The sequence below is a fragment of the Geotrypetes seraphini genome, chromosome 5 (genome assembly GCF_902459505.1).
Source record: "Geotrypetes seraphini chromosome 5, aGeoSer1.1, whole genome shotgun sequence".
In the NCBI taxonomy this organism is placed as follows: Eukaryota; Metazoa; Chordata; class Amphibia; order Gymnophiona; family Dermophiidae; genus Geotrypetes; species Geotrypetes seraphini.
In genome coordinates, this window is record NC_047088.1 from 253,563,803 (window position 1) to 253,576,281 (window position 12,479).

General features: G+C 41.7%; 1 protein-coding gene across 4 annotated transcripts in view; it reads left to right on the forward strand.

Annotated features, from left to right (window-relative positions):
- The window catches only part of LOC117360718 (kelch domain-containing protein 3-like), a 56,169-nt gene that overhangs the window by 13,783 nt on the left and 29,907 nt on the right, over window positions 1–12,479 (forward strand). For all 4 annotated transcript variants that reach the window (XM_033944964.1, XM_033944961.1, XM_033944963.1 and 1 more), the window contains exons 3-5: window positions 3,624–3,694; window positions 4,840–4,918; window positions 9,151–9,197. In XM_033944964.1, the coding sequence (XP_033800855.1) occupies window positions 3,624–3,694; window positions 4,840–4,918; window positions 9,151–9,197 (197 nt within the window). The remainder of the gene's footprint in view (window positions 1–3,623; window positions 3,695–4,839; window positions 4,919–9,150; window positions 9,198–12,479) is intronic.

Below are 12,479 nucleotides of genomic sequence, written 5' to 3' on the forward strand. Positions count from 1 at the left end.
AGAGAGCGAGACCAGAAGGCTTTGAGCATGCGCAAATGCTCAAAGCCTAGTCCAGCCCGGCGCAGGAAGAAGGAGGATCTCTCCTGCACCTCACCGCCCAGCCCAGCCCAGCCCAAACCAACGAGGGAGGATCTTCGGGCACTGGCACGTCCTGTGCATTGGTGCTGGTGCCGGTGCCCAATTGGGTAAGAGATGTTTGGTGCTGGGGGATGTAGGATCGCGGGGGGGGGGGGGGAGGATGCCGGTTCGCAGGGAGGATGCCGATCGGATTGAAAAAAAAAAAAGTTGTAAAACGCGCTCACGCGTATAACGCGCAAGGTTATGCACGGTTTGTAAAATCGTGTATAACGCGCGCGTTATATGCGTGAAAATACGGTAGATGCTAGGAATTGATGATAAACAAGACTTATGGAGTCCTTTTATAAAGGCACGCTAAATCAATTAGCTCACACTTAGCGCACCTTTGTAAAAGAGGGGGAAAGAATGTTATAATGTCTCTCACCTTGAGTATTGCATTCATCTGTGATCTCCTTATCTCAAAAAAGATATAGCAGCACTAGAAAAGGTTCAAAGAAGAGCGATCAAGATGATAAAGGGAATGAATTCCTCTCAAATGAGGAAAGACTAAAGAAGTTAGGTAGGGATCTTCAGCTTAGAAAAGAGATGACTGGCGGAAGATATGATTGAAGTCTACAAAATCCCGAGTGGTTTAGAACGGATACAAGTGGATTGATTTTTTTACTGCATCAAAATTTACAAAGACTAGGGGACACTTGAAGTTAGAGTAATATTTTTTAAACCAAAAGGAGGAAATATTTTTTTCACTCGGAGAATAGTTAAGTTCTGGAATGCAATGACACTCTCACAGAAGTTTCTGTTATAATTTGTTCCAAAAGAGCAGAGATTTTCAAAATCTATTTGTAAGGGATTATCATTAACCTTTTCAGCTATTTGTTTATTAGGCAAATAGTAAATTTCATTTACTGGGGGAATAGCATTAGAGGAAACTTTTAAATTCTCGCTTCAAAAGGTCTATAGGCAAAGTTCCTGGGTTAGTGGAAAATTCAGCAATCGGAGATTCACCCCCTCTTTTACAAAGCTGCACTAGCGGCTGCCATGCGGCAACATCCACGAAGCCCTTTAAATCTCTATGGGCTTCATTGCCATTACCGCAGTGGCCCGTGCTAAACGTCTTCGTAAAAGAGGTCCTCAGTCATCGATTAAAATTTTCCATTTGTTCCAGTTTTCTATGAATCAAAGTGTTGTCTTTTATCGTGGCTACTCTAAATTGTTGTAAATGCTGAATTTCTTCTTGTCTGTTTGACCCAATCAGTAAAATCTTTTTTTACTAAAATCAACCGTCGTTGGTTAAATTATCTAATTTAACAATTATATTTGTTACCTCCTCTGTGGATTTTGATATTGTTTTCTCCAGGAATCAGAGGGTCAGCCGGAGAAGAACTGAAATGATAAGGTTCAGAATCAATGCCTTTATTCCCTCATGACAAATCTTCAATTTTGGGAGATTTAGGATCTCAGGCAGGGGCCACCAGTCCTTCAATTTTGGGAGATTCGGGATCTCAAGCAGGGGCCACCAGTCAGGAGTCTGTGATAGCACTGGACCAGGGGGAGATCCTTGTGGTGTGCCATCTTTTTAAGCCGGCGGCTTTTTAGGAGGTCATTCCAGAATTCTTATGGGTCCTGAAGCTGAAGCACCTGTAAACCTCCATTGCTCACTGTTCTGTTATGAGCAGTTTTAAGCCCCAGTCTAACTTTTTTCCTTCACTTTCAGACATTATTATATTACTAATGGAGCATTGAGAGGCTCCACAAGGTCCCTTGCAGGTTGCCAGGACTTTGGCAAAGTTGTATCCACTAGCTCCAGATTTTCAGAAGCTGTTTAGCCTGCCTAAAGTGAATTCGTTGGTAGCACAGATAACCAAATGGACTTCTCTGCCTAGTGATGAAGGAGTAATTCTAAAGGATGCGCAAGCAGGAGGGTGGATTTGATCCTAAAAAGACTATTTGAGACTTTGGCTCTGGGGCTGAAGGTGGCAGCAGCGACTTCCTTTGTAGCATGTGCAACAAGCTATCCTGTGTCAGGTTCCGAAAACGGAGGAAGATACCAACCCCCCAGTTATTAATTTTGAGCGTGGAATAAGTAGCGGATGCTCTCTGATGTATTCAGGATCATGAGCAAAGTATTTCTTCACCCATGCTACCAAGGCTACACACTTTGAGTAGACTACCTTTCAAGAGCTGCATCCTCTTTGGCAAAGGGTTTGGATGATCTTATTGCCTTAAGTCTTTGACAGACAGTAGACCATGTGCATTGGGGGGGAGGGGCGGTTGTGTTTTTGTTTCACGGTTCTTGACAGTCTCATCAGAACTCATTGGGGATCTCTGCTCAAAGGTTGTATCAGGGATCTAGACAGAGGTCTAGAGGCTCTAGGCAAGCTCAACCCTCAGATTCATGCACCACAGCAGCCTTCAAGATGTTACAATGACACCAGGCTAGTAACTGAACTCCCACAGCTAGGAGGCAGGATGTCAACTCACTCTGCTGAATTTATTTGTGGACTTTCTGACTGGACATCCAGAAAAAGTGATCAGGGTCCGAGCGACTATAAAGCGACTCTTAGATATTCAAGCTGTAAAGCTGGTTCCAGCAGAAGAATTGGGCCTGGGCAGATAGAGGGGCATAATCAAAAGAAACGTCTAAGTCCGATTTGGATGTAGGTTGCTAGTCACCCAAAGTCGGCAAAATGTTCATTCTAGAAAAGTACGTCCCAAAATTTTATTTTAGTTTTTTGAAAATCGTAAGTCTACACATCCTCCACATTGATAGCCATAGCACCGTGGTGGGTGACCTCACTAAGACCAGCGTACCTGCCAAAACGGAGGTTGCCCTTCAGGGCGGATAAAACAATAGTTTTTGGAGTGTTTCCTTAACTCGCAGCTCTGCATAAAACAAACCCCAGAGGAGCACTTGTGTAGCAAACCAAACAAGATTTATTTGTCACCGCAAAAGAAAAGGCAAATAAAAATCAGTAGTCAGGTCCTCGCTTATAGGCACTTAATCTCACAGGTAAGTTTGAACACAGAGCAGTGATAGAGGAGGTGAAGCTGATAAAGGTACTGTAGATGACACCTACTGCTAGTTTTAAGATAAATGGTACTGTGAGGATCTATGAAATGGGTTTTTAGATGTAACTTTTGCATTTGTAATTCAAGATATTTGTATAAGTCCGGTTTGTTTTATTTTATTTATGTTACTTTTGTAATGCTGCTTAAATAGATAGAGGTGAATAACCCACTGGTTCAAGACTCGTATGCCTTTCTACTAGAAAGAAGACTATAGAGGTAAGAACCTAATCTTCCCATATACCTATTGCTTCAAAACAGAAATGTTTGATCAATAATTTTTAACAGCACATATTGTAAGACTATTACTATTAATTACTTCTATAGCACTACCAGACATATACAGTGCTGTACTACTCATAACTAGTTGTATTTAATATGTAAACCTCTGACTGTACCACAGAAAGAATCTAATAAACATAAATTTTAACTACATTCTATTTATTATTGGGCTCTTTTCCCCCCCCCCCCCCTCTTAGAATGCAATGAATGGGAGCAGCTAAAATGTACTGAGGAAAAACTGGAAGGCCATTCGATGGTGGCATATCAAGTGAGTCTGTTGTCAAGTGTGTTTTGGTGTTTTTTTCTCTTCAAAAGGAATTGGCTAGTATTGTAGGAGATTATTTTTTTCTGTGACAGGAGAGGTTTCTGTTAGCATCAACACAGTAATATGTACTACACTGGCCCTGTGTAAACCTGGCTATTCAGCAGATCATATATAAGAACATAAGAATAGCTTTATTGGGCCAGACCAAATGTACATCATGCCCAGTAGCCCGTTCTCACGGTGGCCAATCCAGTACCTGGCCAAAACCCAAATAGTAGCAACATTCCATGCTACCGATCCAGGGCAAGCAGTGGCTTCCCTCATGTCTTTCTCAATAACAAACTATGGACTTTTCCTCCAGGAAATTGTCCAAACCTTTCTTAAAACCAGCTACGCCATCCGCTCTTACCACAACCTCTGGCAATGCGTTCCAGAGCTTAGCTATTCTCGAGTGAAAAAATATTTCCACATGTTGGTTTTAAAAGTATTTCCCTGTAGCTTCGAGTGTCCCCTAGTCTCAGTTATAGGACCTCGAGAAAACAATTTGGGCTTCTTTTACAAAGCTGCAGGCAAACACTCCAATGTCCATTACTTCCCTATGGATGTCTGAGCGATTACCACAGCAGAAGCCATTAGTGTGGCTTTATAAAAAGGGGGGGAGGGGGGTTATTTGATTCTTGGGTAGGTGAAAAAAAAGTTTTTAAAAATTATACTTATCGGTCAATATTCTGCCCTTGGCAGTCAATATTTTTTATTAAATACTGATTGCCATGGTCAGAATTAGCTCCAGAGATTCAATGTCAGGCCATATTCGGGCACTGGCTTGAATATTCAGAGCTAAATAGATTTATGCTGGTTGCTGGAGCTTATGTGGGTCATGGGTGAGACGTGCGTAAGGGTTTCTGCCCAGATCTGGAATCCCTCCCTTCTGACCCCCTCCCCCCAAAGGAAATATCACAGCAGACCCAAGCCCCCATCAGCCTATTTTGATTGTCCCTAGTGGTCGAGCAGGTGATATCGCAAGATTGCCACTAGAGGCCACTTTTTGTAGGGCATAATATTTTCTTGCAAGCTTGGCCCCATGACTTCTCATAAAGAACAGTTAATGGAAACGGAACATTATCTGACATAGTTTGTTGCTTTTACAGGGAGTCCTCTGTGTATTTGGTGGAGTGATAGATTCTGCATTTACCCAAGGGAAGTGTCCTCTTTGGATGTATGAAATTGGTATGTAATTACTGATTTCTGCCCCCTACCTCCACGAAAGAAATATGTTTGATTTGATGTATTAACTTAATATTCTACTTACCACTAATGTATCAGAGTGGTTTACAGATAAACAGTACCTGTACAAAATAAAATAACATACATTTTATAATTTGTATGGGTCAATTTTGTATGATGGATGTTCACATTTTATTTAGTTGATTTTTTTTTTTTTTTTTTTTGTAATCACTTTAAAATTCTGGTATTAAATAGCATATAAAGTCAAAAAACCCACTTCAATCCAAACCAATATATGTATTCTATTTTATTTTGTTCATATGAGCTATATCCATACAAAGTAATAAATACTATAAAATACAATAAAATAAGGTAAAAACAAAATTCTTACGATAATAAAAAAATTATTCCCCAAAATGATCCAAAAACAAGTTTTCAGTCTTCGTAAAATTAAAAATAACTAGTATTCTTCGAAGACCAGCAGGCATAATATTCTTACATTTGAGGGGCGTGACGACATCCATGGAACCCGATATGGACACTTGCCAAGTGCACTGTCACTAAATATTTAGGTAGTGCCTATACTGTTCATGTGCTGGTGCCTTTCCACCCAACGTCAGCTTGCGGAACCATCAGTTTGTTTTTCACAGAGCTGAGAAGCTGTGCCTTCAGTTCTCTTCAGCAAGTCAAACATTTGCCTCCTTTTATACCTTCCCATACTTATTTTTCCTCATAATTTCTTATTTTTATCATGTTCCAGTATTTTACTCTACTTAAGTTCACTTTTGTCAATTTTTTTGTTTTTTTGACCTTCGGGCCACTTCGAGCCCTTTTTTCCTCCAGGGAGCGTTGACCGGTTTCAGCATCTTAGTTATTCAACCTCCTCAGACCATTGAGCTTTTTAGCTTAGAATCGGACGTTTTCCCCTCCATGTCAAAGAGGGTACCGAATGGCTTTAAGAAATGTTCTCAAAATAGTCAGATCATTTCAGGCTCTGACCCACATAATTGGTGTGTCCAGTGTCTGGGTCCTGAACATTGGGGCATTAGCTGTATCCACTGTCTTCATGCAAAAGAAGTCACTGAAAGCCTGAAAACATTAGTTTGATAAACTTTTCAGTACTGTGTCAACATAGATATCAAGCAAGGCAGGGGATTTGGAACCCAACAGCCTTCTGTGCCTCAGGCATATGATCCATATGATGACTGTATCCAGAGCATCAGGTGCTCCTTACAGAAGCAGAACTCTGCTTCCTCTTCATCTATGCCTCATGCATTGAGGGACATGCAGATAAGAAAGCTAAAAATCCTAAACATTCTTCTCTTTTTAGGCATAGCACCATGTCCTCTCAAGTGTTGGCTTCCTTGATGCATAGTAAGTGTCAATGAAACAAAGACCACTCTCCTAACATCCAGCTGATGTCTCATCATAGGTGTACTTTGATATCGAGGTCTCCCACATCCTGACATCCAATACACAGACTGCTTCCATGCTGATGTGTCTTCCGGTACCAATATCGTCTCTCCAGGAGGAGATCCAGGCTATGCTTAGACAAGAGGTTTTGGGGCTACCACAGACAATCCAGCCTGAGGATAGCTTAGCGTCCAATGTTTTTCCCTCCATATCAAAGAGAGGGCACTGAGTGGATTTAAGAAATGTTCTCAATGTAGTTGGACCATTTCAGGCTCTGACTCACAGAGTTGGTGTATCTAGTGTTTGGGCCCTGAACATAGGGACATTAGCTGTGTCCTATTTCTCCACATACAAAAAGAGGTCACTGAAAACTTCAGTTTGATAAACTTTTCAGAACTGTGGTGGCATAGACAGGCATGGCATGGCAGGGGACTCGAAACTTGATACTCCTATGGCCCTGGCATTAACATCAATGCCAAGTGTGTTGACACTGCATCTAGAGCATTGGGCTCCTTGCAGAGGCAGGATCTGCATCATCTTCATCAATTCCTCGAGCATCAAAGGATGTGGCACATAAGAGAGCTAAAATGCACAAACATTCTTCCTCTTCTAGGCATCCACTGCATCTGCCCAAGCATCAGCTTCTTTGACATGTAGTAAACATTGATGCTTAGATGACGGGAATATAAGGTCTCTGCTTACGCGGATGACATATTGCTTCATTTGAGGAATCCTGAAATCACCATTCCGCATTTACTGGATCTGATTGATAGATTTGGAAAATTCTCTGGTTACAAAATAAATTAGAGTAAATCAGAGATTCTTCCACTAAATGTATATTGTACAAAAGGATTATTTGATACATTCCCTTTTCTCTGGAAGGAAAAAGGTATAAAATATTCAGGTATTTTGATAAAAAAGTACACTGGACTCTCCCCCATCAAGACAGATGTAAGGGGTTCCAATGCGCACACATTTCTGTGACCTTCAGCAATAAAGATTTTTCATTGACTTTCATAGTTTCTTCCAAACAGTTAAGATGATGATTCTGCCTGTAGTCTGTTACCAAATGGGTATGTTGCCAGTGTTTTTCCAGGGGTATTTTTACAAGAAAATAAATAGTATTCTGACAAGATTTATTTGGCTGGGGAAAGCAGCAAGAATTGCTATGGTATCTTACAAAAACCAATTGCGGAGGATGGGGTAAATTTCCCAATTTTTATAGGTACCATCAAGCCTATATTATGCGTCAGGGTATGTACTGGATCCTCCCTGAGCTCATGGAAGAATTCCCAGATTGGTTGCCATTGGATTGGCAACTCATGTTTCCTTTGAGATTAACTGCAGACTATGTACAAGATGCAGGCACTGTTTATTTCAAACTCTAATGGTATATACAACCTTATTACCAACCGAGGGACCTGACACGGTCTGTTTTTCGGACAACAAACCTTCCTCAGGGGTCCGTGGTAGATAAGGTTTTGCAACAAACAGCATTAAAGGAAAAAACAAGTGCCCGAACGAGTTTAGTGCTGCATCTTGTACATAGTCTGCAGTTGTTTTTGGTTTTCGCTTGGTTTTGCTGCAGTTCCTGTTGGATTTTTCTCTTGTTTGTGGTCCTTTGAGATTAAGCCATGTTCTCAGTATAAAAATGTCGAGGTTATATAAAGAAAACAGAATATTAGTAGATACATGGAAAACGCTAAGATATGTTAATAATTTAACACCTATTTCAATACTTAAATCAACGTATCAGACCCTATAGCTAAACTCCAAGATTCAAATTGGTGGATTTAAGGTCATCTGGAAATATTGGATGAAGGCAGGTATACATACTTTAGATCAGTGTTTTTCAACCTTTTTACACCCATGGACCGGCAGAAATAAAATAATTATTTTGGGGACTGGCAAACTATTAGGACTAAAATTTAAAAACCCCGTTTCCGCCCCATCTCCGCAAGCTCGGTCACCTCAGTAACTATAGAAAAATAGACAAATATAGTGCAAAATATAGACAGCAGATATAAATTCTCAAAACTGACACGTTTTGATCACTAAATTGAAAATAAAATCATTTTTCCTATCTTTGCTGTCTGGTGATTTCATGAGTCTCTGGTTGCGTTTCCTTCTGTGTGTGTATCCTTTCTTTCTGCACTCAGGCCCAAGAATTGTCCCTTTCTATTCCCTCCCTCTTTTCTTCCTATGTCCTTAGTGCCCCCGGTGCCTCCTTCCCATGTCTTTAGTGCCCCAGTGCCTCCTTCCCATGTCCTTAGTGCCCCTTCCTGTCTTTAGTGCCCCAGTGCCTCCTTCCCATGTCCTTAGTGCCCCTTCCTGTCTTTAGTGCCCCCAGTGCTTCCTTCCCATGTCTTTAAAGTCGCAAGATTACAGGCGGGATATAAGAATAAAGTTATTATTATTATTATTCTTCCCATGTCCTTAGTGCCCCCAGTGCTTCCTTCCCATGTCCTTAGTGCCCCTTCCTGTCTTTAGTGCCCCCAGTGCCTCCTTCCTATGTCTTTAGTGCCCCCAGTGCCTCTTTCCTATCTCTTTAGTGCCCCCAGTGCCTCCTTCCTATGTCCCTCTCACTGCCTTCCACACTTTGTCCCATCCCACCCCTGAAGCCAGCCTGCCTGCCTGTCTACCTCTCTCCCTCCCTCCCTGGCCAAAGCCAGCCTGCTTGCCTGCCTACCTCCTTCCCTCCCTCCCTGCTGTGCAAAAAAAAAAAAAGCCTCCCTCTTTCCTTTCCTCTGCTGCTGCTGCTAAAGCTGTTCCATTGGTGGTAAAATCTTTTGAACTATATTCTTTTTCAATAAATCTTTTAGATGCCGCAAAATGGATTTTGTGTCCAAGGAGAGAATTGGAACTCAAGGTAAGGATCACTGAAACTGAAGTGCATGTTGGATAGCTGCTACAGTATAATCCCATTATACCGGACTCGCTTATAACAGAACCTCGCATATAGCGGACGAGGTCCGCTGGTCCAGGCTGAGCGCCATTATAAACATACAGAAAATCATCGAATATAGCGGGCTCGCATATACCGGACTTTTGGATATACCGGACAACTATTTTGGTCCTGAGAGCCACTTTTAGCTGTAGTTTCATTTGGCTATAATGGACATGCAGGCTCCGCCTACACGGCACATGGTGTACCTATGATACTATAGTCAAAATGGCTGAGAAGTCTGCTACGAAGCGTCGTTCGATAACATTAGATGTTAAACACAAAATCGTTATTTTAATCGAAACTAAAAAGAAAACACAAGCGGATATTGTACGTGACTATGGTATAAGCAAATCTACGGTCTGTGACATCTGGAGTAGCCGTGAGAAGTACAAGATGTCTTTGCAGTTTGCAGATGGCAGTAAGAAATTGCGCAAATCCACCTATGATGATGTTGAAGATGTGCTTTTTCTTTGGTTGAAGCAAGCACGCTCACTTGGTGCGCCAGTCTCCGGTCAAATTCTGAAAGCGAAAACAGTCAAGTCTGGCTGTTCAACTTCGTCACAATGACTTTAAATGTAGTGATGGCTGGATAGGTTCAAGAAGCGCAGAGCTGTGATCTTTCGTGTCCTGAGTGGCAAATCAGAGTCTGTACTGCAAGAACTTGCTGCAGACTGGCTACAGACCAAACTACCACGGCTGCTGGACCAATATGACGAACGCAACATTTTCAACGCTGACGAGACTGGGTTATTTTTTTAAGTTATTGCCGGATCGCACAATGAGGTTCAAAGGAGACAGCTGCCACGGTGGCAAGAGAAGTAAGGAGCGCCTCACATTATTGTTTGCTGCCAATATGGATGGATATGAAAAGCTACCCCTACTAGCTATTGGAAAGTCTGCCAAGCCACATTGTTTCAAAGGAGCAAAGTCCAAGTTTCCAAGTTTATTCAATATTTGATTAATTGCTTATTCAACATTCTAAGCGATGTACAAAGTATAATCATAACACAAGTTAATAGGGGGAGACTGACAATTTCATATAAAAAACAAAAACAAAATACATAAGACGAGCATGGGATGTAAGGGGAAGGAGAAGGGAAAGAAATACAATTTTTTTAAAAAAGGGAAAGAAAACATTTATGGTAAACAACATTAGGAAAGGAAGACAAATGAAGGCTAAAAAAGTACATATGAGATCTAAAAAAAAACTTTGGTCGGGTCATACGTACTGGTTATATCAGTTATCAAATGCATCTTTAAAAAGAAAACATTTGAGCTTACTTTTAAATTTAACCAAATCTAATTCCTCACGAATATTGATTGGAAGTAAATTCCAAGTTTGTGGTGCTGTGACGGAGAAGATTGAATTTCGCCGTGTATTTATGATTTTTAAAGAAGGGATTGTCAAACGATGTTGATCAATGGATCTAAGAGCTCTAAGTGGGGTATAGGGGATCAAAACTCTATAAATAAAAGAGGGAGACTTACAAAGAAGGCTTTTGAAAACTAATAAGTTTAATTTGTAGGTTATTCGATGTGCTACAGGAAGCCAATGTGCTTCCCTGAGTAGCGGAGTAACGTGGTCGAATTTTTTTGCGTTTTTTATAAGTCGCTGTCAGTTGTGTACAAAAGCAATTGTAAAGCATGGATGACAGCCAGTCTGTTCAGTGAATGGTTAACAGATCTTGACAGAAAATTTGTGAAGGAAAAGTGCCGCATTCTGATGATTGTTCATAACTGCAGCACACATGACCCGGCTGTAGCTGAACAGCTTAAAGCAATACAGCTGGAGTTCTTGCCATCAAACTGTACGAGTCAACTTCAGCCATATGATATGGGCATCATACAGAACTTCAAAGTTCTGTACAGAAAGCAACTTATGCATAAACTTATCATAGCCATTGAGAACAGCGACATGGACAATTTTGCCATTGACATACTACAGTGTCTGCGATGGGCTTGGTCAGTCTGGGAGAACGAAATCACAGTGACAACAATCAACAATTGTTTCAGGAAGGCGGGAGTTGTCAAGAATGTTGTTTCTGTAAAGACAGGAGAAGATCTTTCAGAGACACCCCCATCGCCAACATTGTCTGCTCGTGACTGTGATAACATTTTTGAACGGCTGATGAATTGCATTTCTTGGACCAGAGTACTGGTATGTCTGCGGAAGAATTTCTTGCCATTGATGAGCAGGTGCAGACATTTGCTGTGTTAACCGATCAGGAGATTTTAGCAGAAGTCAAGGCAAAGCCTGGCAGTGTCGATAGTCCACAAACTGGTGACGATTCCAGTGATGAGGAGGCTCCAGCTGAGTGACTAAGATGGTTAAGGGGCTGGAGGAGCTGCCATACAGCGAAAGATTAGAGAAACTGGGCCTCTTCTCCCTCGAACAGAGGAGATTGAGAGGGGACATGATCGAAACATTCAAGGTACTGAGGGGATAGACTTAGTAGATAAGGACAGGTTGTTCACCCTCTCCAAGGTAGGGAGAACAAGAGGGCACTCTCTAAAGTTGAAAGGGGATAGATTCCGTACAAACGTAAGGAAGTTCTTCTTCACCCAAAGAGTGGTAGAAAGCTGGAACACTGTTCCAGAGGCTGTTATAGGGGAAAACACCCTCCAAGCATTATGACTTCAGGTCTCCTGCTAACAAAACCTCTACGGATACAACCCATCATTTGCCTTGCCTTTGAGGAAGCCTTCTCTACACCATCTAGTGTGTAAGAGAAATCCGTGCAGAACTTACATACTAGATGGTGAGATCTTGACTAGGACCACGGCAGAACGTGATTTAGGGGTGATCATTAGTGATGACATGAAGGCTGCCAATCAAGTAGAGAAGGCTTCCTCAAAGGCAAGGCAAATGATGGGTTGTATCCGTAGAGGTTTTGTTAGCAGGAGACCTGAAGTCATAATGCCATTGTACAGATCCATGGTGAGACCTCATTTGGAGTATTGTGTTCAATTCTGGAGACCAAGCTACTGGAAAGATGTGCTGAGAATTGAGTCGGTCCAGCGAATGGCCAACAGGATGGCCTTGGGGCTCAAGGATTTCACGTATGAGGAACGGCTAAATAAATTGCAGCTGTGTACTCACTTGAGGAACGAAGAGAGAGGGGAGACATGATTGAGACGTTTAAGTATATCACGGGCCGTATCGAGGCAGAAGATGATGTCTTCTGTCTTATAGGACCCTCGAAC